This window comes from Cucurbita pepo, chromosome 10 (genome assembly GCF_057944985.1).
Source record: "Cucurbita pepo subsp. pepo isolate OVF chromosome 10, ASM5794498v1, whole genome shotgun sequence".
Taxonomy (NCBI): domain Eukaryota; kingdom Viridiplantae; phylum Streptophyta; class Magnoliopsida; order Cucurbitales; family Cucurbitaceae; genus Cucurbita; species Cucurbita pepo.
In genome coordinates this window covers 18799875-18822944 of record NC_141807.1, presented here as the reverse complement: position 1 = coordinate 18822944, position 23070 = coordinate 18799875, and the positions used below count along the sequence as shown (strand labels likewise).

General features: G+C 36.3%; 3 protein-coding genes across 4 annotated transcripts; all 3 read right to left on the bottom strand.

Moving 5' to 3' along the window:
* Positions 1 to 1705: 1705 nt before the first annotated feature.
* On the bottom strand, positions 1706 to 5577 carry LOC111803426 (nuclear transcription factor Y subunit A-9). 2 transcript variants are annotated; one of them, XM_023687824.2, is made up of 6 exons: positions 5418 to 5577; positions 4628 to 4827; positions 3722 to 3813; positions 3579 to 3653; positions 2186 to 2338; positions 1706 to 2093 (listed from the first exon to the last, which is right to left on the bottom strand). In XM_023687824.2, the coding sequence occupies exons 2-6, from the start codon at positions 4641 to 4643 to the stop codon at positions 1911 to 1913; spliced, it is 519 nt and encodes a 172-aa protein (XP_023543592.1). In that variant the 5' UTR covers positions 4644 to 4827; positions 5418 to 5577; the 3' UTR covers positions 1706 to 1910. The 2 variants fall into 2 exon arrangements, with proteins under 2 accessions (XP_023543592.1, XP_086983566.1); XM_087127440.1 differs by having other exon boundaries at positions 4628 to 4865; positions 5418 to 5575.
* Positions 5578 to 16398: 10821 nt separating this feature from the next.
* Positions 16399 to 17735, bottom strand: LOC111803418 (polygalacturonase inhibitor-like). Its single transcript, XM_023687802.2, has one exon. It carries the CDS (start codon positions 17688 to 17690, stop codon positions 16704 to 16706), a length of 987 nt encoding a protein of 328 aa, XP_023543570.1. The 5' UTR covers positions 17691 to 17735; the 3' UTR covers positions 16399 to 16703.
* Positions 17736 to 19385: 1650 nt separating this feature from the next.
* On the bottom strand, positions 19386 to 22866 carry LOC111803430 (protein POLYCHOME). The gene is made up of 3 exons (XM_023687829.2): positions 22665 to 22866; positions 22094 to 22460; positions 19386 to 20132 (listed from the first exon to the last, which is right to left on the bottom strand). Exons 2-3 carry the CDS (start codon positions 22451 to 22453, stop codon positions 19803 to 19805), a joined length of 690 nt encoding a protein of 229 aa, XP_023543597.1. The 5' UTR covers positions 22454 to 22460; positions 22665 to 22866; the 3' UTR covers positions 19386 to 19802.
* Positions 22867 to 23070: the final 204 nt, after the last annotated feature.

The window sequence follows — 23070 nt, the reverse complement described above, 5'->3', positions numbered from 1 at the left end:
AAAGACCCTGGCTCATTTACAATTCATGTACCAATGGGAGGTAAGGAGCTAGGCCGAGCATTATGTGGTGTTGGTGAGCTAGATAAACTACGGTCACCCTTCAACTAGCCGATCAATCTTTCACTCATCTAGAAGGTAAGATCAAAGATATCTTAATTCAAATGTACACGTTCATATTTCCAGTAGATTTTGTCATTTTGGATTATAAAGCCAACCACGATGTACCAATTATTCTGGGGAGACCATTTTTAGAAACTGGAAGAACATTGGTAGATGTTCATTAATTATAATGTTGAGAATGAATGATCAATAAAATTCAATGACAGTAACCAATTTAGACCATTTTTCCAACAAGAAAAAAATAACCAAGAGTTTTCGCACGTCAAGCTACTTCCAAGAATGATTTCACACCCACATCAATTCTCATTGAGAGCAATGACTTAGTTTAAGTTTGAGAGTATTCTATCACCTCATACATATTGAAGAAAAAAAAAACAATAAATATCAAAACTCTGAGACCACACCTCTTAAACCTAAAGCTTGACTCTCAATGCTATAAAAGAAAGCAAACAAGTTGCCCAAATTGCTCATTGGCAGATAATCGACATCATGAATGGAGGTGTCTGAAACAAAGCTATCCTTATTGTTCGATACAATGGATGACCTTTCGTTTACAATGTAATAATTAATATGCCAAGAATAATGTGTATCGAGCACGTTCGAGCAATGGCCGAAGTGACACATAACACTACACTCCATTACATTCTTTTTCGTGGTACCAACTCTTGTTGGAGCGAAATCTAGACTATTTGCTAATCAAAGATAGCAAGACAAGGAACTAAGAGAAGAAATTGGAGGGTATTAATCTCTGTACCTCTCGTATGCTAAGCGAACGCTCTACCATTTGAGCTACATCCCCACGTATATAATTTTGAATAATTAGATAAACATAAGATAAATATATTATAACATTCAACAACTTTCAATGGGTCAAAAACGCTCCTACTCTTAAAAATGTTTTGATATCCTTTATATTTTAGAGTCAGTATAGTTAGGTATAGTTAGGTAAAGTACTAGTAAAGCATATTAACATTTTGGTTTCACTCTTTTTAGCTCATTCTAGAGAAGAGTTATTCATATGATCGGATGACCAAACAACAATTGACTTAAATTATAAGAATTGGGTAATGTTTGATTTTTATTTTTCGGTTTGAATTATTTTGAATTTTTGAAAAGCTAAAAATTTAAGTTTTGTTTATGGATTAGAACTTTTTTGGTTGGGTTGACATACAAACCCAAAAATATGGTTCACTACTCAATCCTACCCTACATTGTGACATATAAATATTTGATTTTGAATTTGATAAGATTTTAGTTAGTAATGTAAAACGTACCGTGGACAAGTAGTTTTTTTTTTTAATAATAAAAAAAGAATGAGCACCATAACGATCTAACCCAACTCGAAGACAGAGAATTGAGTTGTGTTGTGAATCTTAGTCGGGTCATTCGAGTCACCTTCCCAACTAACTCAAAATTTTGGACGCGTCAAAAAAAATTTCCAATCTAATCCAATCCCATTTTCACCCCCTATTGAAACCAGATGGATTCAAACTACTCGATTCCTCGTCTTCTCATCTCATCCCGTTTCAAGTCAAAAACTACTTTTAATTATAATTCAATCATTATAAGTTCTTGATTTCTAAACTTTTTCTAATATTTGGTATATTCATAAACTTTTAAAACCTCCACATTTCTATCAACATTTACACATTTGAACTTCCGACTTTAAAGAAAAAAGTATAGGCTAATTATTAAGGGAGACAGGTACTAACGCGTATATTCCGAGTTCATCTTCCGAAGTACCGAAAGAAATGGGAGAAGCTGTTTTCGAACCCTTACCTCTTAGACGATCATATATATGCAGATAGATGTAGTTCGGAACCTTGATAGCAATTGCTGGACATGTTGCTGCCTTTGCCATCATCAGCCATTGAAGCTATAGGTTCTGCCATCTTCTTCTTGCTCACGAAACGGCCTCTGCAGCCCCTTTCCCTTCTCATGGCGTGTAGGTGTCTCGACTCGTGAAGATAGGGCTGCGATACTCGCACGTATTAGTTACACAACAAAAGATAAGTTCGAGATTTATATATATAATTGGGAAGCTGTGAGTTGGTTGTTTGATTACCTTTTTTTGTGATCTAGATATCTTGTTTAAGACCTCGGCCTTGGCTCGGGATTGTCGTCGACGTAGTATTCCATGGTACTGTTTGGCATTCACGTAAACAGGTTCTTCGGCCATCGCTAGAGGCAAAGTCATTCTGGTATATTCTGAATTATGCTGTGTAACAACCAACCTTTAGGCTTTCATAGCATCAAAATATCAAATTCAGCTACGAAATGGATCATGGGTCGTAAAATAAGTGGTTTAGGTTGGTTTTGACCTTCCATCATCCTATGGCTATCTAAAGGGGGAAAACGGTTAGACGAACACGACTCTCCACAATGATATGATATTGTCTACTTTGAGCATAAGTTCTTATGGTTTTGCTTTGGGCTTCCCCAAAAAGCCTCACTTATAAACCCATGATCTACCACTAAATTAACCCGTGGGACTCACTCCCAATAATCCTCAACAATTCTCCCCCTCGAACAAAGTATATACTATAAGTCTCCCCTGAGGCTTATGGAGCTCTCGAATAACCTCCTCAAAGGCATAGTAAAAAAATGACTAAGACTGTAAAAGAAAAAGAAGTCAAGCCTCGATTAAAGGGAGGCGTCCACATTGTTCGAGGGGAATTGTTCGAGGGGAGGTGTTGGATGATGAAAGTCTCACATCGGCTAATTTAGGGAATGGTCATGGATTTATAATGAAGGAATACTCTCCCCCATTGGTATGAGGCATTTTGGGAAGCTCAAAGCAAAGCCATGAGAGCTTATACTCGAAGTGGACAATATCATACCATTGTGGAGAGTCGTGATTTCTACATGGTATCAGAGTCATGCCCTAAACTTAGTCGTGCCAATAGATTGATAAATGATTGGTAAATCCTCAAATGCCGAACAAAAGACTCTAAAAGAAAAGAAGTCGAGCCTCCTCAAAGGCATAGTAAAAAAATGACTAAGACTCCAAAAGAAAAAGGAGTCGAGCCTCAATTAAGTGGAGGCGTCCACATTGTTCAAGGGGAGGTGTTGGATGATGAAAGTCCCACATGGCGCTAATTTAGGGAATGGTCATAGATTTATAAGGGTTTATAACGAAGGAATACTCTCTTCATTGGCATGAGAACTTTTGTAAGCTCTTATACTCAAAGTGGACAATATCATACCATTGTGGAGAGTCGTGATTCCTAAGAATTACACTAACAATTCTTCGCTTATATATGTTAATAATTTCTCATAGAAATGTTTTACGATTAATAATATCTGCTATCAATACTCCACGATTAATAATCCGAGTAAAGACTGAAAAATCATGTACAAGTCAAGGTTATTGACTCACAGTTTATATACACGTAAATAATCGAATTTTCTCAATATAGGAACGAAGAGAAAACGAAAACATTATTAGATACTCGTACCAATGTTTGGAATCCAAATGGAGGCATCAGTTGTCCATAGTAAACGTCTTTGTATTGGTAGGATGTAGCTGTTGTCTGCTATAAATGGAAACCATTAGTTTTTTATTTTTAGAGATAGAGAGGACCATTGAAAGGGTAACAACCTCATGAGTAGAAGCCTCATAGTGTTCATTATTCATCAATGGAAGAACAATGGATGCATCTTTACTCTGACATGCTACTACCAATTCTCCATCTGCTCATATCAAAACTTATCATTTTCATAATATAGAGATTTCACCCAAACAGGAAAGGAAAGCTCGTCTCTGTCTCTGTCTCTACTTCTTATTTCATTCTTTGTTTCTATAAATTTCTCTATTTATTTTTGTAGAGATTGTAACGAAGATTTCTTGAGGATCAGATTTTTGCGAGAAATTTATCTCATTTGCATATATATTTTAAAAAATACTCCTTTGAAGTAAACTTTTAACCAATAATTTTCATTTAATCAAAAATATTTTATAAGGGAAAAATATAATATAATATACTAAGTAAATATATATAAAAGGTTCAAGTCTACCGTTCTGTTAAAATGTTTCAGTTGCATACATCACTGTATTTCCATTTGACATCTATCGTGATGATAAACAATTCATATATCTATAATGAAAGTGAGAGGATGCAGGATCGGGCAAGGATGGAGGCGGGGTTGAGGCCGAGGTCAGGGACAAATAATGTAATCCCCATCTCGACCCTGTTTAGCTAAGGGTGGAAAATTATGTTCTTAATCCCTCTTTCATTCCCAATTCAAAGAAAGATTCTCCGCCCCTGTTCGAGTCAAGTTCCCACAGAGCCTCAGTCTTACGAGTCGGGTTAAACGAACATCTCTATTATAACATTAGGTGATAGGTAAGGTCTCAAATCTCCATTTCTAATACTCATTTTCATTGGTATTAACTATAAAGAAAAATAACAAGATTGAATTTTGTAAAATATCACGAACAAAACTTTAAAGAAAAACAATATAAACTTGATGGAATCATCAAGTAAAACATGTATTTAAACCTTACATGGAGGTGGAGCCATAGTTTCTTGCACTTCCTTGGTGCTTCTATTGGGCTGTGGCCCAATGTCAACCAACCCGTTGGGCCAAGCCCAATTTACTTTGTCTTCCTTTGAGATGTTTACTTTGTCTTCCTTTGAGATGTCGAGTATCGTGGGAGCACCTAGCCCCCACGAAAGTTGAGGATTGTAACTTTCTAGACGGTTTCTGTAATTTGTTTTAGAGCTCATCATTTGTAGTCTTCTCTAAAGAACCAAATGAAAAAACAAAAAAAAAAAAACAAAAAACGTCAAAAAAATTTTAAAAAAATGGAAAAAAATAACCGTTTAAATACTACTCGGTATCATACTTTTGACTGTTAGCTTATTTTGATCCTCGAAATTAATGAACGTGACCATTTTAAACTTTTTAAGAGTACCCAAACCAAAATTAACGATTTTTAATTAATTGATGCATAAGTGTAAGGTTCTAATTTATTTTTCTCAAATGATAATATTATTTATAGCAAAAACATTGGATTATATATAGATCCATATTAATCCATGCATGCACACATACATACATACAATTTTCTTTTTCTTTTTCTTTTTTTCTTTTCTTTTTCTAGAACTACAAACCAAATAAGAATCAAAAGCAAGCAAGCAAATCAAATCAAATCAAAGCAATAAATGATAAGATCAGTGTTTGGAAGCCAAGAAAATGGAGAGATTATGAAAAAGAAAGTGAATTTTGTAAACCCAACTGATACCCATTTACCAAATACACTTAAAAGAGAGAAATAGAGAGAAAGAACTCACAGTGTAGAGAGAGAGGAGTGTTTGGGAGGTGAGAAAATTCTGGAATTCCAAGGAAAATGATATTGTTTATATGAGAGAGAGAGAGGAGTGTTTGGGAGGTGAGAAAATTCTAGATTTCAAGGAAAGAAAATTTTCTTGGGAGAGAAACAGAGATTGAAATTGTACTATATGTGAAAGAGAAAGGGATTAATAGTGAAGGAGACGTCTTAATCTTGCTCCCCCATTTAATCTTTTTTTTAGGTCTATTATTGAAAGTTGAGGTAAAAATACTATTTTAGCCTTATACATTTAATCTTAAAAGTTATCGGGCCCATGGTAAACATTGGGTAGCGAAGCGCTAAGTAAACCCTCCTCCAGATGAGTGCTCTTCTATTCCGACTTCCCAGATCCTCCAATAGTACAGCCGAGACAGAGATAGGTTTTTTGCCATGTAGGCATGGAGCGATAAAAGTTTCGAGAATAAGAGATGGTCACGACAAGATGATTTGTTTATCATTATGATATGTCTTGAGTATTAATTGAAAGCTATCATGCATGGGCGTAACGTTTAATGTGTAAAGATTAAATCATGTACAAGTAAAGCTTTATAACTCACATGTTGGGAGGAGACCCACATGAGCTAATTAAGATTTAACCGGAAGATCATGAGTTTATAAGTACAGAATACTATTTTCAGGTATGAACCTTTTGGAAAAACCAAAATTAAAGCCATAAAAGTTTATGCTCAAGGTGAACAATATCATACCACTGTGGAAGTCCTTTGATAAGTCATCCCTACAAAGGAAGTAAGATTTGGATACCTTGTTGATCAAATATCTCAAAACAAGAATGCTTGATTGATATTCGAATCACTCCACAAACATGATCAAATATCTTAAGACACGAGCACACCCTTTGGGATGTGACACCTGAGTAAAGGAAAGATTTAGAATATATCAATAAAGTGTACCTTTCTTTTCGGTGACTCAGTCATAAAAACTTCATAGTTAAGTGTGTCATACCTAGAGCAATTGTATTTTAGATAATTTCTTACAAAATTTCTTATAATACATGTGAGTGAAGACAAAACATGTTAGAATAACTCGTGTTAGTTTATGGGGATAGTCTTTATTCTTAGATGCAATGAGTAAGTAACCTGACCATGTCACAGGGTAATATTGGGCCCATTAGATACCGAATCCGGATTCTGAATCCTAAACATGGATTGTTGCACCGAAATTCCTCATTGTTTTATTTTTTTCAAAAGTTCGATTGTTAAAAACACTATGAGAAGATGTAAACGACCCGAGTTTCGAAACATGATTTGACCGTTATTACATATATGCTATAAATGTTTTTTTGTGAAGTGTCCTTGTTCTTATCTCTTTTCTTTTTTAACGACACTTCTAGTGTCTAAAAAATCATTGTTAAATTAATTGGCTCTCACCTCACTAAGAGATTCATTGATCATGAACTTACTTATTTTAGTCTAAATCTTACCTTTCCAAGAATTAGATTGAATTAGATTCAAACAAATAAAACATGTAATTTCATACCCAAAAAAATATAAACACCAAGAACGTGAACGAGAATTTCACATTGATTTGAGAGATGAACGAATGCCAGCAAGGATGTTGGGTATCGGGCAGTGTACCAACGACGATGTTGGGCCTCGAAAGAGAGTGGATTTTGAGATCTCACATCGATTGAAGATGGGAACGAAATATTTTTTATATAAGGGTGTGAAAACCTCTATTTAGTAGACACGTTTTAAAAATTTTGAGAGAAAGCTCGAAAGTTAAAGTCTAAAGAGGACAATATGTGCTACCAGTGGACTTGGATCGTTACACATTGTGTGTCGATACATGCTCCCATTGTGATCTCCATGTTCTCGAGCCTCAAAATATCTTCATGGGCCCTTCAAAAGTCTTCTCAAAACTCTTTGAAATGCACAAAAAAAAAATAGTCTTAGGATTAAACTATCGAAAATGGTCTTCGGATTAAACTATCGAAAAAGTGTCCTCAGACAGCGTTGAGTTGTGTTAAGGAATGACCCATGATGTCGAGTAAGGTGTAATTTCTTCGGGTCGTAGTTTCGGGATATTATACATGTGGGAACCTTAGCATAACTCAATCTCAAACAAGAATAATTGAAATATTTATAAATTAATTTGTGTGAAGGGACGAAAATACTTGGCCATTTATTTTAACAATTTTGAGAACAATAAAATTTAAAAAGAATGTCAGGAATGATTATGGAGGACAAAATTGTAATTTGAACAAAAAAGAAACATGAGTAATTGGGACCCACCAACTCCACGTGGTCCTAAGTTATGAAGTTTAACGGAGGAGAAGGCGCCGTCAGCGCAGGTCTCCATAAAGGGTATTATACACGTGTCCTAATCGTCAACAAGTGGGGCCCACTCAAGATCTAACTTCCAAAGGGTAAATTATTGGAAGCTTTGGATGCCAACACTCATCCTCACCTTCCCCTCCACGTGGTGTCTTCTAGAAGCTTTGGAAAATCGACACTCTCTTGAATATTCTTTTTTTTTTTTTTTTTTTTTTCAATTTTTCTTCGTAGGATTCAATAATTCCATCAAGAAGTGTCTAAAAAAAAAAAAAACTATAAGTTTTGTAGATTTTTTTTGAATTTTTTTAAAATTAAAAAAAAATTAGTACACATATTTTCGAAGAGACGATGGTTTGTAATTATAAATGTCGTGTATTTGAACTCTATAAAATTTTAGTTATTAATGTAGCATGAATTATAGATAAATATATTTTTTTAAATTAATAAAAATACAACCGACAACCCAATCTAGCCCAACTCAAAACTAAAGGATTGAATTTAGTTGGGTTGTGAATTTTATTTGAATTGCTTTGAGTCACCAACTCAACCAATCTATTGATCCAAAAAAGAAAATTCAACTCAATCCAATCGAACCAGTATAACTCTAAGCCCGGATCTCACGAGTGAATAGAAAGTTGGATCTACATTGGATCTCACCTGAATCGACCCATCTATCCTCCTGGGGAGAAGTTTGGTTTCAAACCCCGGTTCAAACAGGGTCAGGCGCTGATGAGCACATTGAACTATCCATGTGGCTGAGAGCCTCACAGCCCAGGCACAACGACGCAATTATCAGGGGCGCGCTCTACCACTGAGCTAATAGCCCGTCGTGCGCCAATATAACTCTAATAAAAATATAATATATCATCTATTAAATTATATTTAAATCTAGGAGTATTACTAACCTCCCAATTTTTTTTTTTATTAAAAAAAATAGAAAAGATCTCTCACTTGATATCACTATTTTCTTTTTCTTCTTTGATCTATCTTTTCATATATAATATCATCACGATTTATAACGATCTTAAATATCTACATATTCAGAGTCGCTACTAACGTCTCATGCTCATCTTTAATGCGGAAATACAATTCTTAGAATGAACATCATTTATAACATAAATTTCGAAAACGCTTAAAAAACCAAATACATAATAATTTAAAAGAATGAAATGCAAAATAACCTATTCAATTTAAATATGAATATAACCTATTAAATTTAAATATGAATATAACTTATGCACGTGCCACAGTCTCTGCTCGCGATGTCGCCGTCCTCCGTACACGTGCGCCTTGCCTTTACCTGAAAAATGATGTGGCACACTGTAACGGCTCAAGCCCATCGTTAGTAGATATTGTCCTCTTTGGGCTTTCCCTTTCGAGCTTCCCCTCAAGGCTTTAAAACGCGTCTGTCAGGGAAAGGTTTTCACACCCTTGTATTTCGTTCTCCTCCCCAACCAAAGTGGAACTCTCACAATCCACTCACCTTCAGGGCTCAGCGTGCTCGCTGGCACTTGTTCCTAGCGTCCTTACTGGCACACCGCCTTGTGTCTACCCCCTTCGAGGAACAGCCTCCTCGCTGGCACATTGTCTAATGTCTGGCTCTGATACCATTTGTAACGCCCTAGATCCACCGCTAACAGATATTGTCCTCTTTGGGCTTTCCCTCTCGGGCTTCCCCTGAAGACTTTAAAACGCGTCTGCTACGGAAAGATTTCTACACCCTTATAAAAGATATTTCGTTCTCCTCACCAACCAATGTGGGACTCTCACACACACGACCTGAGTATTTCGAAGAATACTCAGTAAGTGGCCCCACTGTAAAGGACCATGCAAATGCAAACACATGCAATCATGATTTAGGGACCTATCTCTAACATTATATGGGTGGCCTCCAGTCTCGGACAAATTGGATGTGTAGTACTTCCCTACGCATGACTCACATGTGCAAGTGTGAATCTCTAGGGCGCTTGCACACCCCCTGGACCCTCTGGTCAAACTAATCTATAGCGGAAGGTTAGTATGATTATGGGTTAGCTAGTTTAAATTATTTTATGCTTAAATTATTATGAGTAAGTTTAAAATATTTCATGCAAAACTAGGTGAGTTGATTCCCATGGTAGAATTATAATTTATGATTGTTGCAGAATTGAATTTCAGAGAGCAATGTTAAGCTAGAATCAAGAAGTCATAGAAGCTTCGTCCTAAACCAACCAAATAAGTGACATTATTATCAACCCAGTCGGAAGACTTATTTTATGTATGACGACACGTGCCTAGTGGCCCTTGCACGTGTCATTTATGTTTTATGTTATATGATAACTTGATGATGCTATATGATGACTTGATTATGTTAGATAATAATGTGATGATTGTTGTGCGCCGAAAGCGGAACAAATGTACTCACAACACCAATGAACGGAATTACACAAAGAGACACCAAGATATTTAAGTGGTTTGGAGAGAAGAAGTTCTCCTACATCCACGGGTAGCAACCAATCACTAATAAACAAGGTGTTACAAGTGAATACCTCACTATCACACTACAAAGACTCTCACCAATATGTCACTTAATCTCAAGTGCACTTTTATTAATTCTAAGCATGACATTATATAGCCTTTACAATCATGGTTGAACCTAAAAATATCAACAGAAAGAAACTTAAAGTCCCAAAGAATAGGACTAATCAGTCCTAAAGGACAGGACCTTATGACAATTTACAACAATCTCAACCTTGTCATAAGATCTCTAAGTTATAACTGATTTGGTTGCTAACACGTCAACACACTACTCCTTTCTTCCGACGTTGATGAAATCCAAACAATGCTAGAACTTTTCACGAGCGATCACCTTTGTCAACATATTAGCAGGGTTATCAGCAGTTCCAATTTTTAATAAACGAATGTCCCCTTCACAAATAATTTCTCAAATAGAGTGAAAACAGACATCAATATGTTTAGTACGAGCATGATGGACTTGATTTTTTGATAAACAAATAGCACTTTGGCTATCACAAAACCCATCTATATGTTCCTGCAAAATACCCAAGTCATTGATCAAATCATGCATCCAAATAACTTCTTTAAAAGCTTCCGTTACTGCCATATACTCTGCTTCGGTGGTAGACAATGCAATAGTAGACTGCAATGTTGAACGCCAACAAACAGGTCCACCAGCCATAATAAATAAATAACCCGTAGTAGATCGTCGCTTATCCAAATCACCACCATAATCAGAATCCACATAACCAATACAAGGTTATCAAGATTAAACATTTCTTGTTTTTGAAACTTAATGCCAACATCAATAGTACCACGAATATACCTAAGGATCCATTTGACAGCATGCCAATGCTCTTTATCAGGATTATGCATATAACAACTCACCATGCTTACTGCGTGTGAAAGATTAGGTCGAGTACATACCATGGCATACATCAAAGCACCAACAGCATTTGTATAAGAAATATTCTCCATATACCTTTTGTCATCGTCAGAACTTGGACACATGGAAGCACTAAGTTTGAAATGAGGAGCAAGTGGAGTACCAACGGGTTTGGTTGAATTATTCAAACTAAATCTTGTCAATACCTTGCGTAGATATTGAGACTGAGTCAACCAGACTGTACCTTTTTTTCGATCTCGCTTTATCTCCATTCCAAGTATTTTCTTTGCATTGCCTAAGTCATTCATTTCAAATGTTTTAGAAAGCTGATCTTTGAGCTTATCAATCTCCACCTATCTCTTTGAACCAATTAACATATCATCAACATATAAGAGCAAATAGATAAACGATCCATCATCAAGACATCGATAATACACACAATGATCAAATTGACTATGAGTATACATATGCTCTACCATGAAATGATCAAACTTTTTATACCATTGGCGAGGAGATTGCTTCAGCCCATACAAAGACTTTTTCCATCTGCATACCAAATGTTGCTGTCCAACTACTCAAAAACGAATCGGTTGCGCCATATATATTTCTTCGTCCAAATCTCCATGCCAAAGCCAACAAAATTCGAATGGAAAAATATTTTACCATAGGTGAGAAAATTTCATTGTAATCAATACCTTCTTTTTGTGCATAGCCTTTAGCCACAAGTCGAGCCTTATAACGTATACTAGAAAAAATCTTCTTTTTTTGCAAAACCCATTTACAACCAATTTCCTTCTTACCTTTTGGAAGTTGTACCAAATTCCAAGTTTGATTTATCTCTAATGATGCTATCTCCTGATTCACAGCCTCTTGCCAGTGCAATCTATCCAGGCTCTCGATAGCATCTTTGTAGTTGTTGGGAACTCCATCAATCAAAAGGAAAGCATATGCTATCGTATCATCAAATCGGTTTTCGAATTTCCCTTCGTGGTCTATTCCTGGCGATAGACTCAAGTTTCTCCACTCTTTCATTTACAAGGCTTTGCTCCTCCTGTTCTAAGACATGAGAGTTATTATCTACTGATCAATAGGTTCTTCAGTAGGGAACACCACCTTCTCCACCTGCTTCAATGTCTCGTCATTATTTTCAATTTTCTGCAAAAACATTCCAGACTTATCGAATGTCACATCTCGACTATTAACAATCTTACTTGTTTCTGGGCACCATAACCTATAGCCCTTTACGTCTTTGTTAAAGCCCATAAACTTGGCTTTTTTTGCTCTAGAATCTAGGTTTGAGTCTATCACATGATAATAAGCAAGACACCCAAACACATGCAATTTATCATAATCAACTAATAGGAGTACCCGAGCATACCTCAAGCGGAATTTTCCCACCATTTCCAGAAACAAGTAAACGATTCACCAAGTGAACTGCATAACTGAGAGCCTCAGCCCAAAATGCCTTACTCAATCCTGCTTGAGACAATATGCATCGAACCTTCTCTATTAATGTCTAGTTCATTCTCTCAGCAACTCCATTTTGTTGTGGCTTACCAGGAACAGTGAAGTGTCGAACGATCCCTTCATCTCCGCATACTTTAAGGAATGGATCATAAGTATATTCTCCACCGTTGTCTGATCTCAGCCTTTTGATTTTCCTGTCCGTCTGATTCTCTACCATTTTCTTCCACTCTAGAAAGATTTGGAGAACCTCGTTTTTGTGCCTCATGGGATACATCTAAACTCTCCTTGAGTAGTCATCAATAAAGACCACCTCTTTCCTCCCAATGAGACATTCTTCGTGGGACCCCATACATCAGTTTGAACATAATCCAAAATGTCCTTTGTTTGGTGTATAGTTGTACCAAACTTCACATTTTTTTATTTACCAAATATACAATGTTCACAGAAATCAATTTTACTAGTTGTGGCACCCTTAAGGGCTCCTTGGTTCACAAATGCCTAAAGCGCCTTCTCACCAGCATGCCCAAGTCTCATGTGCCATAATTTCGATATGTCTTGTTCTTTCGAACTTGCCACAGCAACATGCCCAATTATTGTGGTTCCGTTGAGGTAGTGTATGCTACCTCTTCTAGTTCCTTTAATTGTCATCAAAGCTCCACGAGCTACTTTCAAATTCCCTCCTTCCAAAATGATGCGATAACCACTCGCATCCAAAATGCCAAGGGAAATCAATTTTTCTTCAAGTCAGGACATACCTCACATCATTGGGTTTTCGTGTAACCCCATCAAACATCTTGATTTGTACTTAGCCGATTTTCATCATCTTGCAAGTACTATCATTGTCTATATAGACAACTCCACCATTGAACTCTTTGAAGTCCAAAAACATCTCTCTGTTGGGACACATATGATAGGAGCACCCAGAATCAAGAATCCATTCACTGGTTTGGCTGACTGATAAAGAGATAGTCAAGGCATTATCTGTATCAGTGTCGTCATCTCTAACCACATTGGACTTCGACCCCTTCTCTTTTAAGATCGGGCGATCTTTCTTCCAATGGCCTTTCTGTCCATAATATGCACTCATTTTTATCAAGTTTTCTCCAATTATCAGATCTACCTCTCGACTTTGATCGGGACTTTCCACGTTCGCTCTTTTTCCAAGTAGAAGTTCTTCCACGAGCAGTGAGAACATTTGTGCTAGAGTCTTGATATGTCTCCTTTTCCTTCTTTCACACCTCATTATTCATTAAGGCATTTGAAACATCTTCAAAACACAAGATCAGTGAGTCCATGTAGTAGGGTGGTTACTAAAAACTCGTAGGATTCCGGCAAATAATTCAACAGCAACAACGCCTTGTCTTCGTCATTAATTGTAACATCTAGATTGAGCAATTCAATGATGATTTTGTTAAAATCATCCAAATGCTCAGCCATTGAGCTACCTTTCTTGTAGTCAAAACGGAAGAGTTTCTTTTTCAAATAGAGTTTCTTTTCCACACTCTTCTTCATATATTTCGCCTCAAGCTTGTCCCATAGTTCTTTTGCCATGGTAACCTTCCTAAATGGATATTTCTGATCCTTGTCAAGACATGATCGAGTAATTCCACAAGCTTGTCGATTTAATTTCGTCCATTCGGCGTCTGTCATGTCTTCAGGCATTTCCTTTTGGAAAGAAGCATCAAGATCTTGCATGACCAGCAAATCGCTAACTTCGCCTCGCCAAACACCAAAATTATTGGTTCGATCAAATTTCTCTATTTCGAGATTGGAACTCAACAATCTCGATCCACGCCGTAATTTAATTCTAGAGAATTCAAAATTTGCAATAATTAATCTGGATGTAACTAAAAAACACAATTCTTGAAAATTGATTTTCAAGAAAATAAGCACGATTGTGAGCACGTCTAGTGGTCGATGAGGCCAAAACTTTCACAATACCCCAAATACCACAATCGGGCCCTGATACCACTTGTTGTGCCGAAAGCAGAACAAATGTACTCACAACACCAATGAATGGAATTACACAAAGAGACCCCAAGATATTTACGTGATTCGGAGAGAAGAAGTTCCCCTACATCCACAGGTAGCAACCAATCACTAATAAACAAGGTGTTACAAGTGAATACCTCACTATCACTCTCACCAATATGTCACTCAATCTCAAGTGCACTTTTATTAATTATAAGCATGTCATTATATAGCCTTTACCATCATGGTTGAACCTAAAAATATCATCAGAAAGAAACTTAAAGTCCCAAAGAAGAGGACTAATCCGTCCTAAAGAACAGGACCTTATGACAATTTACAACAATGATGTTATATGACGATTGATGATGTTATATGATGATTGATGATGTTAGATAATGATGTGATGATGTTATATGATATGTGATGATGTACATGATGATGATGATGCACAATAACAAGATAATGCGAGATGTATGATGATGAAATGACTTAATATGATGATGTTCCATATTAAGATGATGTGCATGTATTACATGTCACGATGCATTATGACGACGAGTTTTCAAAGACACAACTCTAGTTAATATTAATGATGATGAATGTATAAAAGTCAATGTGTGCATGTTACTTAGAGTAATGTGTGAATGGTGAAAAGGGTTGCATCATAAACATGATTTAAAGATGAAAACTATAGGGATCTCATGCATTTTGTGTATTCATATACATCGAGATACTTTCCTATTTATGATGATAAGTATAGACGCATACACTATGATGATGATGATGGTCATGCATCGCATGACACTCAGGGGTCTGCTGACCTCCGGACGTCACAACGGACAAGTAGCTTGACTATGATGGGTGTAGGAGGTACGAATCGCAAAGTCGTTCATAAGTATAATTGAATTTTGTGACTTATGCTAAGTGTATCACTATTTTTCAATCAAATCATAGCCACTTCACTTCGTTGTTTTTATTTGAGCGAAACAGTCGATCGAACGGGTTATTTTGAAACAAATTTAAATTTTGAGAGTACAAAAAATGAATATTTTGAAAGTTAACCTTTAAAACATATGAAATTTTTGCAATAATTTTGTTTTGAAAATCAAATTTGAATGGAAGGATATGTAACTTTATTTCCTCACGTGAATCGTGGAAGGAATATTGTACGAATGTTAGACAAGAAAAATCAATTAAAGCTGCTACCTCATGTCAGCAACATTGACAAAGAAAAAATTTTAAAATATTTTGTCCTTATGCTTTTTTTCTTTTTTATCTTTCAAGAAATTAACCATTTAATCTTTGGTAATTAAAAAATGAAATTAATCGTTAAACATATAACGAATTAGGCCATGTTTCTCGTAACTATTTTAAAATCCTAGTAGACGCGTTTTATAACCGTGAAATTGACGGCGATATGTATCAAGTAATGAACAATATCTATTAGTTTGGCCTCTAGTTGTTACAATTTATCTTTAGAAATATGAAAGTTATTTTGTAACCTTAACATAAAGCATCAAAGAAAAAAATATGAGATTATTTCCTTTGGTTGTATGAAGATGTGTGAGATCCCACGTTGGTTGGAAAAGGGAACGAAACATTACTAATAGGTCAAAGCGAACAATAACTACTAGCGTGACCTCTAGTTGTTACACTAATTTTGTAGACCGAACGAACTAAGACTAAAACAATGGAGAAATTTAACAGTTATATAGCTCAAAACCAACCTTTTAAAATTACGACGTAAAATAGTGTTGAAGATTGTTGGAGTTTCACCTTAGCTCGTTAAGAATACACTATTTTTATTGATACGAGCACTTTTGGAGAAATTGAAAGTAAAGACATAGAGCTTATATTCAAAGTGAACAATATCATACGACGGTGGAGATTCATTGTTTCTATCAATTAGCACAGAATTCGTAATTTAGACCTAAGGTACATATCTCCGAAATCAAGATGACATGAGTTACACCAAACACATTTTTTTTATTATCCTTACAAAACAGCAGACGAACACGAACACGAACACGAACATAACTAGTTGAGATTAAAAAAACGCTTTTCAAATCCAAATTTTAGAAACTCGAACTTAAACAAACTCGAAAGATAATGTTTTAGAGGGATTTGGAACGTATCATTTGCATTTACCAAGTGGCTTTCCACACAAGCACTTGTTATTAGAATAGGAGTAGACATCGAAGCTTTGCAACTTCCCTCCGACCGGAATCCGACCACAAAGCTTGTTGTAACTAACATTCAGCAGCTGCAACTGTAAGTTAACTGCCATCACAGGAATTTCCCCGAAGATCTTGTTATGGTTAAGATCCAACCAAGTCAAGCTCCGAGGAAGCACGACCTTCGACATGTCGAACTCCAACAAGTTCCTCGACAAGTCGACTATCTCCGTCGTCTTCTTCCCGCCGAATATCACCGATCCATCGCCCTCGAGCCTGTTCCTCGACAAATCAATCACATTGAAATCCACTCTCTCCAAGGAAGTTGGAATTTTCCCAGAGAGTTGATTGTGTGAAAGATAAAGATAAGGGATTTTTCCCTTGAAGTTTCCGAATGAATCGGGGATCGGTCCGGTTAATTTGTTTCGGTCTAAATGGAGAGTGCCGAGGCGTTGGAGGTTGGCGAGGGAGCTCGGGATGGAGCCGGTGAGTCGGTTGAAAGAGAGGTCGAGAAGATCGAGATTGGTGAGGGAGCTGAGGAAGTTTGGGATTGAACCAGTTAGACTGTTCCAACTTAGGTCAAGGTATTTTAGGTTATGGAGTTTGGCAATGGCAGGTTGGATGGGGCCAGTGAGATTTGGAAGCTTGTGGAACATGAGGTTTTCAAGGTACGGGAGGTCGCCGACGAACGGCGGGATTTGGCCCGAGAGTCTCGTGTCGGCGAAGATGGTGAGGGACACGATCCGGTGGGACTTCCGATCACATTCGACGCAGTACCAAGTGCAACAATCTTCTTCAGGCTTCCATGAGGTGAGAATGTAGGGATTGTTGAAGGCTTTTTTGATGTTGAGAAGGGCTTTCTTGTCATTTGGATGGCAGAGCTCTGCAAATGAAATGGTGAAGAATAGGAAGAAGATGAAGAGGAAGGTGGATGGAGAAGAAGACATTGTTGGTGAGGGTTTGAGATGGATTGATGTACAAAATTGAAAGAGATGATATCTCTTTATAAACAAATTCGAGAGATTCTATATTGGTTGGACTGGGAGCGAACGACGAACTATTTTTTATAAAAGACGCGTTTTAAAAATCGTGAGACTGATGCTATACGTACAAATGGTATTAGAGCCAAACACTGGGTGGTGGGCCAGCGAGTACGCTGGGTCCCCCAAAGGGTGAATTGTGAGATTTCACATCGATTCAAGAGAGAACCGAAGCATTCTTTATACGAGTGTGGAAACCTCTCTTTAAAAGATGCATTTTAAAAACTGTGAGACTGACGACCATACGTACAAATGGTATGAGAGCCAGACACAAGGCAGTGTGCGATGCTGGCCCCTCAGGGGTGGATTGTGAGATTCTACATCGGTCGTAGATGGGAACGAATCATTTCTTACAAGGGTATGAAAATCTCGGGAACGAAGCAGTACTTATAAGGGTGTGAAACGTTTTAAAACTGAAAAACTGACGACGATACGTAACGGGCTAAAGCATACAATATTTGCTAGTGGTGGAATTTGGTTGTTAAACAATTTTACTTGAATTAAATTTTATTAAAATATAATTCATTTAAGCATATTTAAATGAAAAATGAATGTTATTAAAAGGTTAATATTATATAAATTAAATACTTATATTAAACATATTATATAGTTTTAATAAAAAAAAATGCCATAAAATATGTTCATACCATACCAACGAATATAAGTTATACCTCCATACTCTGTTATACCATCCATTATAGCTATAAAAAAAACGCTATAAAAAGTCTCGAACTTTTAATAACATGGATTGTCCGACATACGAAAAATGATATAAGAGCCTACGATAGCATTTTTTGTAAACTATCATATCTATTATTTCTTGTCGTGAAACAAGTGACTTTCTCACTCCATTACTGGAAAATTACTACCTACCGTTCAACTTCGTATTCTATCGTACAAAAAGTAGTTTTAAATAATAATAATAATAAATTTTGTTCAAAATATATCTAGTCGCTTGCATACTTTTAACGTGACATAAATTATTCAAACCGGTATGGATTCTATTAGTTGAAACGTATGGATAATTAACAAACACAATTTATAAGGTAATTAAGTTAAATTAAAAAGATAATTAAAGTTTAGTTAAGTAGATAAATTAAAAAGAAATTTACACAATTTTGCATTGCTGTTAGGTGCACAAAAGGTGTGACCTTTCTAATAATTAATGTTAATGTCTTTCTTTTTTAGTATAGGTAAAGCACTCTTGTACCGATGATAATATAGTCGTGCAAGCTACGAGAATGAAGTTAGGAGAATTGTATTATCGCTATAAAGTCTTCGGCCTAGTCCAGCATCTACACTCCAGCCCACACGTAGACCGCCCACGAACGCTAGCAACCTACACACACCTGTCACACGTTAGTTTATTTATGTTGAGGATGATCGGAAAGGAGTCCCACATTTACTTAAATTTATGTTCAAAGTGAACAATATCATATATCAGTGTAGAGATCCATGATTCCTAACACTTTCCAATTCCTACGCATTTCACCACTCCACTAATTATTTCATCAGCCCTTTCACGAAACAATTAAATCTCCCTTAAAAGTTATAGTAAGAGCGTACCTTTTCAAGTTCAACCAGTCAAAAATGTGCATCCAATAACATTTTAAAAGACAAAAATTTCAAGTCTAGAGTGAATAAAAATTTCTATTTACATCATTTCCAGTGCCCAAACGAGGCCATGCTTTACCTCTCTCCCTCTATATCTGTGGTAAACTAACCATGGAAGACCCTACAACAACGAGATAGCCTTATATATATATATATATATATATATATAGTAAATGCTTATTAAACATCTAAAAGCAAAGATGGTTCTTGCAAATGAAAAGGATTCATTCTAATGATCTCTTTCTCCTTCCCTCTGATCAACGAGTGTTCTTGACCAAAGCAATCATTGATCCAAATTCTGAGTGAGTCTGATGATTGCCATTGCCAAGAGGGCAAAGAGGGGGAAGGAGTTTGGACTTTGATGTGGGCGTTGTCTAATTCAGGGCGTGTCTTTGTTGAACTGAATCAACGAAATGACATTAAAGTGCGAACTCTTTTCTCCCTCTCTGCTTTCTTCGCACTGCTTGTCCTTTTCAATTTCTGCAGCTCCTCCATTACTACTTTCTCCACTTTGTCTATGGAGTTCAAAAGCTTATTCTGGGGAGTCAGAGTCTCCGCCCCTCCCACGTTTTGATTTGTGATTCCGCGAAGAATCTTTGGCACTTTGCCTATGGTTGCCTTTGGGGTTACCAGAAAAATGCTTGCCTCTAAAACTCTTTCGTCCGAGGGAGCAGGACTGATATCACTTCCTGGGCCTTTGTTTTCTTTCATGCGAGCTCTTGTTCTTTCAATTGCCTGATTAAAAGAATTAAGATTCTGTTAAAATTAATTACTGGAAGCTGTTGATAAAATATAGCCCAACCTTTCCTCGAATGAAAGACTAAGGAGAGAAGATGTCTAGGAAAAACGCGGGTGCTATTGAATGACATGGAGCAGTAACTAAATACAGAGATGCCCACATGCAAGATCAAGCAAAATAAGTTGAAAACTATAAAAATGGGAATCTGAAGAACATATATAAAAGCATGAGCACACATGCATAGCTTCCAGAGAATTCACTTTCAAGCTCACGGCTAGTAGATATTATTAGCTATGGCTTGTTACGTATCGTCATTAGTCTCACAATTTTAAAATGCATCTACTAGAGTGAGGTTTCTTCACTCTTATGAGAAATTTCTCGTTCCTTCCTCTGTCCAACCAATATAGGATCTCTCCTAGAGGCTCAACATCCTCAACGCCTGATATCTAACTCTGATATCATTTGTAACAGGCCAAAGTGGATAATATCTGTTGGTGGTGGGCTTGAGTTGTTACAAATGATAGCAAAGAAAGACACCACGCAGTGTGCCAACAAGAACATTATCCCACAAGGGAGTGGGATTGTGAGATCCCATTCACATTGGTTGGTTGGGGAGGGAACAAAATATTTCTTTATAATGGGTGGAAACCTCTCCCTAGTAAATGTATTTTAAAACCTTGAGAGGAATGCTCTTTTAGGGAAAGCACAAAAAAGATAATATCTACTAGTGGTGGGCTTAAACTATTATAGCTACTCCGGGGAGACGTGAAAAGATGGAAAAATGTTCCTCATAGACAGCAAAAATAGGAGGGAAGCAACTTACAGAGATAGGAAGATTCTAGATGAATGATGCACAAACACAAGCACGTGACATAGTGAAGGTGCGATGCATTTATACCGTGATAAGATATTTGCTGAAAAATGAGGACACAAAAAGCATACATTTTTAAAAACCATGCGTCTATTTTTTTACATTACTAAGATCATTTCCTTGGAGAACACAAATTGAGCTACGAATTCCGATAGAAATAACACCCAGAAGCGAGCACACGATTTTATGAAGGAAGCCCATTAGGGTTTTGGCCCATTCACAAGTATCAAACACATGCTTAATAAGCATTATAAACGTCCCACAAGTAATGATAATATCAGTGTTAATATGTATTTCAATCAGAATGTTAAACTATTGTTGGCTTTTGAATGTGCATTTTTTACATCCAAATTACAGCTTTCAAATAGGGCCAAAATGATCATTGGGTATCAAGTCAACACATACTGGTAACCAGCCAAAGCATATTTGAGCCCACCAAAAAGTAGTTCTAAAAACAGGTGAAAATGAAGCCTAAAAAACAATAAGAATCAAAGAAAAAAAATAATTAATTAATACCAAAAAAGGAGCATTATGATAACTTTAATTAATGGTGGACAGGATCTCATTATCCAGACTGTTGATGTTTCATATGAAATCATTGGGCATGGACGTTACAAAACCAAGAGAATCTTCTTTTTAGACAAACAGGTTGGTAATACATAGCTTAAAAGCACTGAAAATTTATTGATTAATTAACTTAAAGAAAAAGGAAAGTGATCCAACCTAAGAATTCACTAAAAGAATTAGAGAAATGCATTAACATTTTCAGTCGAAAATCAATTCAAATCAAATCAAACCTAATGCTACCAACTGAAAAACAGAAACAAGAATAAAAACAACTACACCAGAAAATCAAAAGGATCTTTCCCGAAGATCAAGCAAATTCAATTTTGAATGAATCCAAACAAGTATACTGTATCAGAGAACAATATGCAATAACAATGAGAGTGAATTTTCCATATATCATATGAATCAAATTCACTGGATACTACATCCAAGTAATCCACAAAATTATACGCAGAACAGAACAAAACCTTGAAAGATTTAGCAGAACAAAAATAAAGTAACAGGGGATTAGTCGTTTACCCTCACAACTGCAGTTATGTCGCGGAGAGGAGTTCTTGGGTACCAAATCGGTAACACACTATTCCTCCCGCGAGATCTACTCCGCCGGGAGCTCCCAGCCACCGCATTCTCGCGGCTGAACACAGGAGATCTGTAGAGAAATCTATTTCGCCCAATTCCACCAGAAATGGGAGAACCAAAACTGCGTCTCAGATTCGTAGGTCTTTGTTGAACTGTAGTCGTCGTTGTGGCGCGAGAAATCGGAGTCCCTAACAAATTAGTACTCATTTCTTTCTCATCCAAAATACCTTCCGATCTCCAACGAGCAAATACCTCGGCATGATCTACTTGCCTCTCCAATCTATCTCTTGATTCCGACATTATGGAACTTCAAAAGGAAACGACAAGAAAACAATCATTTCAAAGAAAAAGAAAACAAGAGAAGCCCTAATCAAACTCTACAGTAACAAAAACTCAGAATCTTTCAGTTTCAAACCAAAACTGACTATCAAACCTACATTTCACTTCTACATTCACAAAAAAAAAAAAAAAAAAAAAAAAAAAAAAAAAAAAAGATGGATTTGATTCATACCGTGAGATTCCAGTGAGCTTCAATGGAGTATTCTCGTGTCCTTTGACCAAAAATAATCTTAAAAAAAAAAAAAAAAAAACCAAAAACAATGGCGGCGGATTGGAGGGAGGCGCTGTTCTGCAAAACGCGCAGTCGAAAAAATGAGAGGGAAGAAGATGGAGCTGATTAGAGAGAAGGCGAAATTTTTGGCGGATTTCAAATGCCAAAATTTGGGCGCTACATAAACCCTTTTTTTTTTTTTTTTTTTTTTTGCATAAATTTATTACACGTGGCTTTTCTTTTCTTTTTTATTTTTATTTTTTAATTTGAAATTTGTGGTTTGAATTTCAAATTTGTTGGAAGAGCGGGATTTTTTTTTTTTTTTTTTATTTCTTTTTTGCAATCTAAATTTTATTTCGCTTATGGT

Excerpts from the sequence above, each read along its gene's own strand:
- LOC111803430 (XM_023687829.2), bottom strand. The coding sequence starts at position 22,453 with ATGTCGGAATCAAGAGATAGATTGGAGAGGCAAGTAGATCATGCCGAG. Across the intron at positions 20,133-22,093 it reads ACATAACTGCAGTTGTGAGG|GCAATTGAAAGAACAAGAGC; the intron begins GTAAACGACTAA and ends TCTTTTAATCAG.
- LOC111803426 (XM_087127440.1), bottom strand. The coding sequence starts at position 4,853 with ATGATGAGCTCTAAAACAAATTACAGAAACCGTCTAGAAAGTTACAAT. Across the intron at positions 3,654-3,721 it reads ATGAGGCTTCTACTCATGAG|ACAACAGCTACATCCTACCA; the intron begins GTTGTTACCCTT and ends CATTTATAGCAG. Across the intron at positions 2,339-3,578 it reads CATTTGGATTCCAAACATTG|CATAATTCAGAATATACCAG; the intron begins GTACGAGTATCT and ends GTTGTTACACAG.
- LOC111803418 (XM_023687802.2), bottom strand. The coding sequence starts at position 17,690 with ATGTCTTCTTCTCCATCCACCTTCCTCTTCATCTTCTTCCTATTCTTC.